At 49.5% G+C, this 14,329-nt stretch overlaps 1 protein-coding gene across 2 annotated transcripts in view; it reads left to right on the top strand.

The window, feature by feature from the left end:
- The window catches only part of fscn1a (fascin actin-bundling protein 1a), a 44,091-nt gene that overhangs the window by 15,949 nt on the left and 13,813 nt on the right, over positions 1 to 14,329 (top strand). For both annotated transcript variants that reach the window (XR_013791650.1, XM_079521708.1), the window contains exon 2: positions 7,959 to 8,115. Coding sequence is in view for 1 of the 2 variants with exons in the window: in XM_079521708.1 (XP_079377834.1) it covers positions 7,959 to 8,115 (157 nt within the window). In the remaining variant the exon portion in view is untranslated. The remainder of the gene's footprint in view (positions 1 to 7,958; positions 8,116 to 14,329) is intronic.

The following is a 14,329-nucleotide window of genomic DNA, read 5'->3' on the forward strand; positions in this document are numbered from 1 at the left end:
ATTTTGTCCTGGTAATTTGTAATAATTTAGGCTACTGTATATTGATTACATGAACGCCACACACAAATAGCCAAGTCTTACCATTTGATGAGGAAACAGCTGGATGAAATCCAGCTTTTCCGACGTATAGAACAATGATTAATCCAAAAGACCGATGAACCCTCGTAACCAATCAATAAAGGCAAAACTCTGGTCCAGTATGGATGAAATCTGTGTCCATGTCCAGTATTCCATTTGATTTCCAAATCCGATGTAGTGGGACAGTGGAGGGAATCAATTACACCCTTAATCAATAAAGCTCTGATGGCTTTTATAATATCCTCGGAGAGTTTTTATACAGTAGCATTTGGTCGTGATGTTGAGCTGTATTAATTAACTTCTTTCTAATTATACGCGAGAGTAACTTTATTAACTTCGGTTATTAATTATTTCTGTGCCCTATAAATGAATGATTGAATGACAGGCCGTCCATTTCAACATGTAGAGCCGTCCACTGAATCCAAGGGAAACAATACTGTAGTTTACAGAGATGACATCCAAAGATGCAAATCTGTGTGGTCTGTTCCTTATGTCAGTTTTTGAGTCCACACCACGCCAATGATTCGCCACGCAACTCCTTGCAACGTGTGTGTGTGTGTGTGTGTGTGTGTGTGTGTGTGTGTGTGTGTGTGTGTGTGTGTGTGTGTGTGTGTGTGTGTGTGTGTGTGTGTGTGTGTGTGTGTGTGTGTGTGTGTGTGTGTGTGTGTGTGTGTGTGTGTGTGTGTGTGTGTGTGTGTGTGTGTGTGTGTGTGTGTGTGTGTGTGTGTGTGTGTCTTCTCTTCTCTTTGGCTCACTCCGTTCCTCTTCCTGACACCTCCCCCCCATTCTCTCCTAACATCCCTCTCCCTCCTTTCTCTCTCCCTCCTGTCTCTCTCTCTCTCTGTCTCTCTGTCTCTCTCTCATTATAAATGGGGTCTCTGAGAGGTGCTACTGTACAAGCTGTCTGTCTCTCTCTGTCTCTGTCTCTCTCTCTGTCTCTGTCTCTCTGTCTGTCTCTCTCTCTGTCTCTGTCTCTCTCTCTCTGTCTCTCTCTCTCTCTCTCTCTCTGTCTCTCTCTCTGTCTCTCTCTGTCTCTCTCTGTCTCTCTCTATCTCTCTGTCTCTCTCTGTCTCTCTCTGTCTCTCTGTCTCTCTCTGTCTCTCTCTGTCTCTCTCTCTCTCTCTCTGTCTCTGTCTCTCTGTCTCTCTCTCTGTCTCTCTCTCTGTCTCTCTCTCTCTGTCTCTGTCTCTCTCTCTGTCTCTCTCTCTGTCTCTCTGTCTCTCTCTCATTATAAATGGGGGTCTCTGAGAGGTGCTACTGTACAAGCTGTACCTGCAATGTGAGCCAGACAGGAAGCAGTTGTTATAGACATTAGAGTTCTCATTTTCTGCCCGAACCCGGCCCGGCCCGACCCGGCCCGACATTTTCGGGCCGGGCCGGGCCCAAAACATTATGCTAATTAGTCGGGCTGGGCCGAGCCTCGGGCTCTGTGATTTTCCGTGATTTTTTCTTTTTTCTTTCTCTTTCTCCTTTTTTCAAGAATGTTATTATAATAAAAATAGCAATTCCGTTATTTGTGTAATGTGTAGGCTATACTGCCTACAAGTATGTATTTATTATAAAGAGGGCTTCACTTAATTGTGACAGGAGGAAGACGGAGGAGTGGAGGCAGGGGGCTTGGATTACTGACTGCGCACAGTGCGCAGGCATGAGCAGAGAGAAGTGAACGGTGGGGTGGTTGTTTATACCGCTGGCTGGCCTCTGGTTTGCGGCGCACCAAATGAGCTTCAGTTCATATGCTAAATGTTTTATAAATCAATCGGATTATCACACGATATCTGATTCAGCTATCGTGTGACTGCAACATGACGAAAACAGTTGCACAGTTGCACTGAGCCATCTCGTTAAACCCAGCTGGCTGCGATGAAATGAATAACCTAATCATTAGGCCAGCTAATCAACGTCATATAGTCACCAACCGTTCCATATAATTCTGTAGTGTATGATGACCACGCAATGTTACAGTCCACTGCAGGCTACAGGCTATTTGATTTACAAAATGATTAGTATTATAACCGCCGTCCCTCAGTGCGGCGGCGCTCCTCGTTATATGTGCCCGATTTAAAATAACAGATCTCTAAGCTGTCGAGACACGCCATGAGCGGGTGCGTGGATGGTTTGTAAACTTTGTAGGCTATGTTTGTTCTTTTGGACACCGAACGCAACGGGGACGATTTTGGGGTCTTGGACATAGCTGCTTCACTTCAGAGGAAACTAAGGGGAGCTACTCACAGTCACCACCACTGGAAATGGAATCCATTAGAATGATATGGAAATGGTACATTAACAGTCTAACGTGAGCTACATAAATCCTTTATTTCGGCGATAAGTCCATTGAACTCCTTTCTCACTCTCACACAGACACACACTGAACCACTGACGGCGCACGCCGCTGCGCTGGCCATGCATTAAAGTGGCGTTCTTTTTTTTCTTTTTTTTTTCGGGCTTCATCGGGCTTCGGGCATAACATTATGGAAATCTTTAGGGTCGGGCCGAGCTTCGGGCTGAACCAGTTAGTGCCGGGCCGTGCCGGGCTTCAAATTTCGGGCCCGATGAGAACTCTAATAGACATGACTTATAGCAGGGATCATCAAACGGATGGAACACTCTGGGCAGAAACACCAGAGCTGGCCCGAACACTCTGGGCAGAAACACCAGAGCTGGCCCGATGAACACTCTGGGCAGAAACACCAGAGCTGACCCGAACACTCTGGGCAGAAACACCAGAGCTGGCCCGAACACTCTGGGCAGAAACACCAGAGCTGACCCGATGAACACTCTGGGCAGAAACACCAGAGCTGGCCCGATGAACACTCTGGGCAGAAACACCAGAGCTGGCCCGAACACTCTGGGCAGAAACACCAGAGCTGGCCCGAACACTCTGGGCAGAAACACCAGAGCCCGATGCCCTCTGGGCAGAAACACCAGAGCTGGCCCGATGCACTCTGGACAGAAACACCAGAGCTGACCCGAACACTCTGGACAGAAACACCAGAGCTGGCCCGAACACTCTGGGCAGAAACACCAGAGCTGGCCCGATGAACACTCTGGGCAGAAACACCAGAGCTGGCCCGATGAACACTCTGGGCAGAAACACCAGAGCTGGCCCGATGCACTCTGGACAGAAACACCAGAGCTGACCCGAACACTCTGGACAGAAACACCAGAGCTGGCCCGAACACTCTGGGCAGAAACACCAGAGCTGGCCCGATGAACACTCTGGGCAGAAACACCAGAGCTGGCCCGATGAACACTCTGGGCAGAAACACCAGAGCTGGCCCGAACACTCTGGGCAGAAACACCAGAGCTGGCCCGAACACTCTGGGTAGAAACACCAGAGCTGGCCCGATGAACACTCTGGGCAGAAACACCAGAGCTGGCCCGATGAACACTCTGGGCAGAAACACCAGAGCTGGCCCGATGAACACTCTGGACAGAAACACCAGAGCTGGCCCGAACACTCTGGACAGAAACACCAGAGCTGGCCCGAACACTCTGGGCAGAAACACCAGAGCTGGCCCGAACACTCTGGGCAGAAACACCAGAGCTGGCCCGAACACTCTGGGCAGAAACACCAGAGCTGGCCCGAACACTCTGGGTAGAAACACGAGAGCTGACCCGATGCCCTCTTTCCTCTTTTTCTCAATTATTTAAGTCATTATCTCTCTCTAACTCTTGCCCTCATTGTTTGTTACCATTCCATTTTATTTGTGTAGACTGTCTTCATGTGTACTGTGTTGTCCCCCTGTTCCCCTGTTTCTGTCTCCCTCTGTTCCCCTGTTTCTGTCTCCCTCTGTTCCCCTGTTTCTGTCTCCCTCTGTCCCCTCTTCCCTTTCTGTCTCCCTCTGTCTTGTCCCTGTTCCCCCATTTCTGTCCCCTCTTCCCTCTCTCTTGTCCCTGTTCCCCCATTTCTGTCCCCTCTTCCCTCTGTCTTGTCCCTGTTCCCCCATTTCTGTCCCCTCTTCCCTCTGTCTTGTCCCTGTTCCCCCATTTCTGTCCCCTCTTCCCTCTCTTGCTCCTTTTCTCTCTTTTCCTCATGTGTACACAAGGCGGTCGATTGCTGCCATGTGGTTCTCATCTTGGTCAGTTATTTTTCCTGCTCAATCGTGTGCGTGCGTGCGTGCGTGCGTGCGTGCGTGCGTGCGTGCGCACGCGCACGCGCACGCAGACAAGAGGGAGGGAGGAAGGGGAGGGCATTATGCACATGTGTGTGTGTGTGTGTGTGTGTGTGTGTAGCCCTGCATATTTCTGCCGAAATTCAATCGGTCCATGGAGGCCAGAGCTCCAGTTGGCGTTCAACGGGAGAGGGCTGTTTTCTTTTTTTTTTTTCTTCTTTTTAAATGAAAATGCAAAATGAGAGCAATGATTCTTTAGGGGACAGGAAGTTTAGGTAACGCTTGTTATGTCATAACATATTATAGCCTTGAGGTCAGACTTAAGTGATTACGCACTCATAAAAAAAGATGCAACACTTCATGTCTCTTTGTCCAGCTTTGGGAAACATTTCTGTTGTTTCCTTCTAAGCACTAAAGCAACACACTTGACAACTTTACAAAGACTGATGTAACATAGTATGTTCATACGAACATATTAATTAACACAATCATTCCCGGGATTCCTTCAAAATAGGAGCTCTGGGGTGCCGGAAAGACATGGCCGCTTTTACTCTGAAACCTTACTTTATTTATACGATACATAATCCAAAAAGCATTCATATTTTGAACGAGAGGCGGATGAGGAGCAGAAATGAAGCGCTAGTATATCCATCAGATCAAAACCACTGAGAGCGCCCTGGATTAGGAGAGACGAGGCATTCTTTCTGCCGCGCTAACAGCTAAGTGAACGGGAAGCTAATATGCTAGTAGAGTGAAGCGTACGTACGGTGGCCGACAGTCCGACTGAAAAATTAAAAAAAGGAAAAAATTCAGAATATTCTTCTCTTGCCTGGTATCATTGAAGATGCGCTAGGACGTGTACACACTTCCAATGCATCTGTCGATTGGATTCCTATGACGTTTCCAGACGTCCTACGGATGGAATGTGTTACATGGTTTGTTCATATTAATGTTCACATATATTAACAAAAAAAACAGACCAGTCTGAAGCGAGTGGTGCAACAGCACCCCCTATTGGTAGTCTAAACATCGGGACATAGGTTAGGACATATGGACATAGGTTGGGACATAGGTTAGGACATATGGACATAGGTTGGGACATAGGTTAGGACATATGGACATAGGTTGGGACATAGGTTAGGACATATGGACATAGGTTGGGGCATAGGGACATTGCTGTTCCTTGGAGTGGTTGCACCACTCAAAAAGGTTTCCTTTAGGAAAAACAATTGAACGGGTCTTCTTCTCCATCGTAAGGACTATTATCACTCGAATAGCTGTTCCTAGGGAGACTGAGCCCAAGAAATTAAATGCAGGGGAAAAGACACGATAACCTGACTCCGCCAGATGCTGCCACAGACATACACAGTGCTGCCTTGATCCCGCCTCTAGCTGCTGCTGATTGGCCAGGCCGTTTTGTGGCCGGGCATCAAGTCTGCCTGAGAGTTCCCAGATGGGAGCAGGAGGGGGGAACCCATTGTACTCTCTGCTGCCCCATCTGGCGTAGTCAGGTTAAAGACACAAGGCAGAGGAAAGAAAATGAGCTATAGATTGAAAGAGATGGGAAAGGGTGAGAGACACAAATGTACGAGAGAGAGAGAGAAAAGCATGAAACTGGGGAGTTCTCCCTCTCTCTCTCTCTCTCTCTCTCTCTCTCTCCCCCTCTCCTCCCTCTTCACATATTTACACACCACTCCATCCCTCAGTCCATCTCTGTCTGAACTGCCCAACCCTCCAGGCTATATAGGTCTATTCTAGAGCAGACCATGACCTCATACTGTACAATACCATGCATTGTACTGCATGGAGTGTGTGGTGTCGTGTCTGTCTAGTATATATTTGTCTTATTGATGCGTCTGTGTTTGTTTACCTCTTTGTTGCACTCGAGTGCTGCTAATGGAGTTTTAATGTTTGGTCTGTGATGTTGGTTACATACAGTATAGGATAGGGTGAACCGGTTGGAACGAGACACAGTCACTGTGATGTTGGTTACATATAGGATAGGGTGAACCGGTTGGAGAGAGAGACACACAGTCACTGTGATGTTGGTTACATATAGGATAGGGTGAACCGGTTGGAGAGAGACACACAGTCACTGTGATGTTGGTTACATATAGGATAGGGTGAACCGGTTGGAGAGAGACACAGTCACTGTGATGTTGGTTACATATAGGATAGGGTGAACCGGTTGGAGAGACACAGTCACTGTGATGTTGGTTACATATAGGATAGGGTGAACCGGTTGGAGAGAGACACACAGTCACTGTGATGTTGGTTACATATAGGATAGGGTGAACCGGTTGGAGAGAGACACACAGTCACTGTGATGTTGGTTACATATAGGATAGGGTGAACCGGTTGGAGAGAGAGACACAGTCACTGTGATGTTGGTTACATATAGGATAGGGGGTGAACCGGTTGGAGAGAGACACAGTCACTGTGATGTTGGTTACATATAGGATAGGGTGAACCGGTTGGAGAGAGACACACAGTCACTGTGATGTTGGTTACATATAGGATAGGGTGAACCGGTTGGAGAGAGACACAGTCACTGTGATGTTGGTTACATATAGGATAGGGTGAACCGGTTGGAGAGAGACACAGTCACTGTGATGTTGGTTACATATAGGATAGGGTGAACCGGTTGGAGAGAGACACAGTCACTGTGATGTTGGTTACATATAGGATAGGGTGAACCGGTTGGAGAGAGACACACAGTCACTGTGATGTTGGTTACATATAGGATAGGGTGAACCGGTTGTTCTGTGATGTTCGTTCCATATAGGGGTACAGTGATGTAAATAGGTTTTCAATGTAATGAGTCCCGGGATGCATGGATGGTCTTTTAGATGAGTCCCAGGGACATTTTATGAGTCCCACTTAAACGATGTTAGGAGTCATATTTTGCCATTTTTACAAATTGCAGCATTTAACTCCCATTTCATTTTATATTGTTATAATGTGGTTATATTCATGTAGAAAACAGAAGAAGAAATGATTATTATAAGTAAAGCTAGCAAAATAAACTAGAATAAAAAACAGTACAGTAGTGCAGTAGTTTTATTGCGTCCCTTAACTATAAACTGCGTTTTGGGATGCAAAATGCACCCTATTTTAATATCTGTATAGGGGTGAACCGGTTGGGAAGAGACACAGTCACTTGGACGATGAATTAAAGATAGATCTCCAATATACGTATGCATTGTAGAATAGATGCCACCGTGTCGGAGATGCTTGTCTGCACAACGACTGTGGTTTGTCACTGTCCACCGCGAGGATTAAACCTTTGAACTTTTGGTTGTGCTTATGACAGCTGTGTGTGTGTGCGTGTGTGTGCGCACGTGCAAAAGACTCCTTTTAATCCTGGCCATCTGATGCTCATTTAGTGTGTCTGATCCTGACCAGAGGGGGGGGGGGGGGGGGGGGGGGGGGGGGTGGTGTGTGTGTGTGTGTGTGTGTGTGTGTGTGTGTGTGTGTGTGTGTGTGTGTGTGTGTGTGTGTGTGTGTGTGTGTGTGTGTGTGTGTGTGTGTGTGTGTGTGTGTGTGTGTGTGTGTGTGTGTGTGACTCGGCATCTGGACCGTTGTGTGTGTCTGATGTCTGGAATGTCGATGTTTGTTTGTTTGTTTGCTCATCTGTTCCGCTCCGACGATGCCGTGACTATCTGTGGTCTTTCTTCACATGTACTTTTTGGCTCATTTTCTTGATTTCTTTTGGCAAATCATCACATCGCCGTTCTGTTTTGACTCCTCCTCTTCCTCCCCCAGGTATGGATCTGTCAGCCAATCAGGACGAGGAAGGGGACCAGGAGGTGTTCCAGGTGGAAATGTGCCGTGAAAACAGGAAGTGCGCGTTCCGAACGGCCGCCGGGAAATACTGGACCCTAACTGCAAATGGTGGACTGCAGTGCACCGCCTCCACCAAGTAAGACCCCACTCACGTACACACACGCATACACACACACACACACACACACACACACACACACACACACTCCATACCAGACTCTGATCTCAGACTGTGATTAGAGGGTGTGTGTACTTTGCAGAGCCCAACACCAACTAAAACAGCTCTTAGATCTCAATCATCGTGTGTGTGAGAGAGAGAATGACTGGGTTTTGGTGAAGTCAAATTTATGCTGCGTCACACGATGGTGTCGCGCGCCGAAAATGGCAGATATACAAGTTTACAATGTGCTGCGTCTGCCATGCGTTGTGAGCTTGTAGTAATAATAATAATAAGCTTTATTTATATATATAGCACCTTTCATACAGGGTTGCAGTTCAAAGTGCTTCACAGGCAGGACATGCATCAAGTGCTTTACGGTTAGGTCAGAGGTTAACATATCAAACACAATACAAGACAATGAATATGCATAAAATCCCAGACATCAAAATAAAAATATGCATGAGAAGGTCAAGCATTTAAGATATTTATAAAAGCAGGGGAAGCCTCAATAAAGTGCTACGGTAGGGTGGAGAAGGCCAATCTAAAGAGGTGTGTTTTTTAGTTTTAGTTTGAAAATGTTGGTGGAGTTGGCCTCTCTGGAATTGTATTCCATAATTTTGGTGCATAAAAAGAGAACGCAGCCTACTCCTATTTTCTTTTGTGGTTTCTTTGTTTTCCTTTTGTGCCTAGTAAACCTGCCGTGGAGGATCGTAGTGTTCTGGATGGAGTGTATGACGGTAAGACGTCTGTTATGTATGCAGTAGAGATCAGCGGATGAGCTTTTTTGTCACCCGAATCCGAGTGTGCATATTTATAATCCGCCCGTTATCCGACCGCATTAACTAATTAATCCAATTTATATATCCACAACCACCCGAAATCCGCTGCAGGGATAGCCAATCTACAAGCTCGCAACGCGTCGCTGGCTCGCTGCGACGCGTTGTGAGCTTGTAGATCGGCTATTTATAAGTTGTGTCACTCACCACTGCCGACAGTTCACCAAAGTTACGGTTGTATATTCCCATTTCCATGGCAACAAGGCTGTTGTCCGTTCAGTCATTCACGTTCGCACATCGCAACGAACGTCTTTTCATGTGGCATATATCCAGCCCTCCCATGCAGTCCCATGGCACCGAGTCCCACGCCAAAATTATATTCTTCCCTTCTGTTTCAGTTGGTTGTAAGTTTCTTTCATACTCTCAGCTGCCTGTTAGCCTAGCAGCTAGCAGACCACTCGTTGTTGTGGTCCTTCTTAGCCAATATAGGCGTCTAATTTGTGCCTGATGGAAAATATTAAAATACTACTAACGCACGCACGCCGAGATTTTGTGCCTTTTAAAAAATATTATAAGCCTATAGAATATAGATGGATGTCATTCATTTATTTCCGTTTTAAAAGTTATAAAACCTATAGATTGATGCCATTAATTTATTTCCAGCATTATTTCACCCGCGGTTTATCCGATATTAATTAATAATATATTCCATTGACCCTAAACCGACCCTAAACTGTGGTTAACCGCGGCTAAATCCGCCATCCGCTGGTCTCTAGAATGCAGGGCCTAGTATGCAGGGCCTAGTATGCAGGGCCTAGTATGCAGGGTCTAGTATGCAGGTCTCTAGTATGCAGGGCCCAGTATGCAGGGCCCAGTATGCAGGGCCCAGTATCCAGGGCCCAGTATGCAGGGCCCAGTATCCAGGGCCCAGTATGCAGGGCCCAGTATGCAGGGCCCAGTATGCAGGGCCCAGTATGCAGGGCCCAGTATGCAGGGTCCAGTATGCAGGGCCTAGTATGCAGGGCCTAGTATGCAGGTCTCTAGTATGCAGGGCCTAGTATGCAGGTCTCTAGTATGCAGGTCTCTAGTATGCAGGGCCTAGTATGCAGGGCCTAGTATGCAGGGCCTAGTATGCAGGGCCTAGTATGCAGGGCCTAGTATGCAGGGCCTAGTATGCAGGGCCTAGTATGCAGGTCTCTAGTATGCAGGGCCTAGTATGCAGGGCCTAGTATGCAGGTCTCTAGTATGCAGGGCCTAGTATGCAGGGCCTAGTATGCAGGTCTCTAGTGTGCAGGGCCTAGTATGCAGGGCCTAGTATGCAGGGCCTAGTATGCAGGGCCTAGTATGCAGGGCCTAGTATGCAGGGCCTAGTATGCAGGTCTCTAGTATGCAGGGCCTAGTATGCAGGGCCTAGTATGCAGGTCTCTAGTATGCAGGGCCTAGTATGCAGGGCCTAGTATGCAGGTCTCTAGTGTGCAGGGCCTAGTATGCAGGGCCTAGTATGCAGGGCCTAGTGTGCAGGGCCTAGTGTGCAGGGCCTAGTGTGCAGGGCCTAGTGTGCAGGGCCTAGTGTGCAGGGCCTAGTGTGCAGGGCCTAGTGTGCAGGGCCTAGTGTGCAGGGCCTAGTGTGCAGGGCCTAGTGTGCAGGGCCTTGGCTGTTGAGTGTTTGTAGGTCGGCTATTTTCGACACTGCCGTTACTGTACGACTAAAGCATGAATCGGACTTTCGATTGTCATGGAGGTGGACTCGGAGTAGAACCGCTGCTCCTTGTCATGGAGGTGGACTCGGAGTAGAACCGCTGCTCCTTGTCATGGAGGTGGACTCGGAGTAGAACCGCTGCTCCTTGTCATGGAGGTGGACTCGGAGTAGAACCGCTGCTCCTTGTCATGGAGGTGGACTCTGAGTAGAACCGCTGCTCCTTGTCATGGAGGTGGACTCTGAGTAGAACCGCTGCTCCTTGTCATGGAGGTGAGGACTCGGAGTAGAACCGCTGCTCCTTGTCATGGAGGTGGACTCTGAGTAGAACCGCTGCTCCTTGTCATGGAGGTGGACTCTGAGTAGAACCGCTGCTCCTTGTCATGGAGGTGGACTCGGAGTAGAACCGCTGCTCCTTGTCATGGAGGTGGACTTTGAGTAGAACCGCTGCTCCTTGTCATGGAGGTGGACTTTGAGTAGAACCGCTGCTCCTTGTCATGGAGGTGGACTCTGAGTAGAACCGCTGCTCCTTGTCATGGAGGTGGACTCGGAGTAGAACCGCTGCTCCTTGTCATGGAGGTGGACTCGGAGTAGAACCGCTGCTCCTTGTCATGGAGGTGAGGACTCGGAGTAGAACCGCTGCTCCTTGTCATGGAGGTGGACTTTGAGTAGAACCGCTGCTCCTTGTCATGGAGGTGGACTCGGAGTAGAACCGCTGCTCCTTGTCATGGAGGTGGACTCGGAGTAGAACCGCTGCTCCTTGTCATGGAGGTGGACTCTGAGTAGAACCGCTGCTCCTTGTCATGGAGGTGGACTCTGAGTAGAACCGCTGCTCCTTGTCATGGAGGTGGACTCGGAGTAGAACCGCTGCTCCTTGTCATGGAGGTGGACTTTGAGTAGAACCGCTGCTCCTTGTCATGGAGGTGGACTCGGAGTAGAACCGCTGCTCCTTGTCATGGAGGTGGACTCTGAGTAGAACCGCTGCTCCTTGTCATGGAGGTGGACTCGGAGTAGAACCGCTGCTCCTTGTCATGGAGGTGGACTCGGAGTAGAACCGCTGCTCCTTGTCATGGAGGTGAGGACTCGGAGTAGAACCGCTGCTCCTTGTCATGGAGGTGGACTTTGAGTAGAACCGCTGCTCCTTGTCATGGAGGTGGACTCGGAGTAGAACCGCTGCTCCTTGTCATGGAGGTGGACTCTGAGTAGAACCGCTGCTCCTTGTCATGGAGGTGGACTCTGAGTAGAACCGCTGCTCCTTGTCATGGAGGTGGACTCTGAGTAGAACCGCTGCTCCTTGTCATGGAGGTGGACTCTGAGTAGAACCGCTGCTCCTTGTCATGGAGGTGGACTCTGAGTAGAACCGCTGCTCCTTGTCATGGAGGTGAGGACTCGGAGTAGAACCGCTGCTCCTTGTCATGGAGGTGGACTTTGAGTAGAACCGCTGCTCCTTGTCATGGAGGTGGACTCGGAGTAGAACCGCTGCTCCTTGTCATGGAGGTGGACTCTGAGTAGAACCGCTGCTCCTTGTCATGGAGGTGGACTCGGAGTAGAACCGCTGCTCCTTGTCATGGAGGTGGACTCGGAGTAGAACCGCTGCTCCTTGTCATGGAGGTGGACTCTGAGTAGAACCGCTGCTCGTCATGGAGGTGGACTCTGAGTAGAACCGCTGCTCCTTGTCATGGAGGTGGACTCTGAGTAGAACCGCTGCTCCTTGTCATGGAGGTGGACTCTGAGTAGAACCGCTGCTCCTTGTCATGGAGGTGAGGACTCTGAGTAGAACCGCTGCTCCTTGTCATGGAGGTGGACTCTGAGTAGAACCGCTGCTCCTTGTCATGGAGGTGAGGACTCTGAGTAGAACCGCTGCTCCTTGTCATGGAGGTGAGGACTCTGAGTAGAACCGCTGCTCCTTGTCATGGAGGTGAGGACTCGGAGTAGAACCGCTGCTCCTTGTCATGGAGGTGAGGACTCTAGTAGAACCGCTGCTCCTTGTCATGGAGGTGAGGACTCTGAGTAGAACCGCTGCTCCTTGTCATGGAGGTGAGGACTCGGAGTAGAACCGCTGCTCCTTGTCATGGAGGTGGACTCTGAGTAGAACCGCTGCTCCTTGTCATGGAGGTGGACTCGGAGTAGAACCGCTGCTCCTTGTCATGGAGGTGGACTCGGAGTAGAACCGCTGCTCCTTGTCATGGAGGTGAGGACTCGGAGTAGAACCGCTGCTCCTTGTCATGGAGGTGGACTCTGAGTAGAACCACTGCTCCTTGTCATGGAGGTGGACTCTGAGTAGAACCGCTGCTCCTTGTCATGGAGGTGGACTCTGAGTAGAACCGCTGCTCCTTGTCATGGAGGTGGACTCTGAGTAGAACCGCTGCTCCTTGTCATGGAGGTGGACTCTGAGTAGAACCGCTGCTCCTTGTCATGGAGGTGGACTCTGAGTAGAACCGCTGCTCCTTGTCATGGAGGTGGACTCTGCTCGGAGTAGAACCGCTGCTCCTTGTCATGGAGGTGAGGACTCGGAGTAGAACCGCTGCTCCTTGTCATGGAGGTGGACTCGGAGTAGAACCGCTGCTCCTTGTCATGGAGGTGGACTCGGAGTAGAACCGCTGCTCCTTCGCTTGGAAAGGAGCCAGCTTAGGTGGTTCGGGCATCTGGTTAGGATGCTTCTCGGGCGTCTCCCTATGGAGGTCCTCGACGCACGTCCCACTGGGAGGAGACCCCCCCGGGGCAGACCAAGGATCACGTCCCACTGGGAGGAGACCCCCCAGGGGCAGACCAAGGATCACATCCCACTGGGAGGAGACCCCCCAGGGGCAGACCAAGGATCACGTCCCACTGGGAGGAGACCCCGGGGCAGACCAAGGCGCAGTTGGAGGAAACACAAAGACTCACTGGCCTTGGAACGTCTCTGAATCCCCCAGGAGGAAGTTACTAATGTTGCTCTGGAGAGGGAAGTCTGGAGCACTCTGGTGGAGCTGTTGCCCTCGCGACCCGACTAGTTGTAGAGTGTGTGTGTGTGTGTGTACTGTGATGATGGCTGTGGCATATTGGCAGTCTGTGGAGGACGGTTGAGCTTTCTGAACGGATGTGGCGTGTGCCTTTTTATGACCAGTGAAGCTAGGGTTCTGGTCCAGACCAGAGTGTGTGTGATGTTAACCTCTGACCTTTAACCCTGTGCCCCTGGAAGCCTCCCCGCGAGACCCCAGACAAACATGAATGCGTGCGAGTTGCTGCTAGAGAGTTGACGTTTTAGAGAACATCCTCCTTTCCGCCCTCTCGATATTATGAGTAAAATGTTTTTATTTGACTCTGTAACAGGGGGAGAGTTTCCCCGGCCGAACGTAGCGCGTGGAAGGAACACGTTATTCTGACCAGTTTCTTTCCCCTCCATCAGGCTGGCCAGGGGGAGGCAGTTTAGAGACCAGGATTCTATTTATTTTTCATGTTGGAAACGAGAATGGCGATATATACTCGTGACCCATAAACAAATGTGTCCATGACCCACAAATAGGTCCCGACCCACAGTCTGGACTACATGAATTAATCAGTGCTCACCTGTCCTGTAGGAGGTATACTATAGAGCGTCGCAGTCCCGCCCCCTCGAGAGACCCGGGAAAAAAATCCCCGTTCATTTTCCTCATAGACTTTTCAGAAAGTATTTATTTAAAGACGTTTACGCCGCGGACAAAGCCAACTCTTGTCGTGACAAATCATGACAATAAAC

Source organism: Electrona antarctica, assembly GCF_951216825.1.
Source record: "Electrona antarctica genome assembly, chromosome: 14".
NCBI lineage: Eukaryota > Metazoa > Chordata > Actinopteri > Myctophiformes > Myctophidae > Electrona > Electrona antarctica.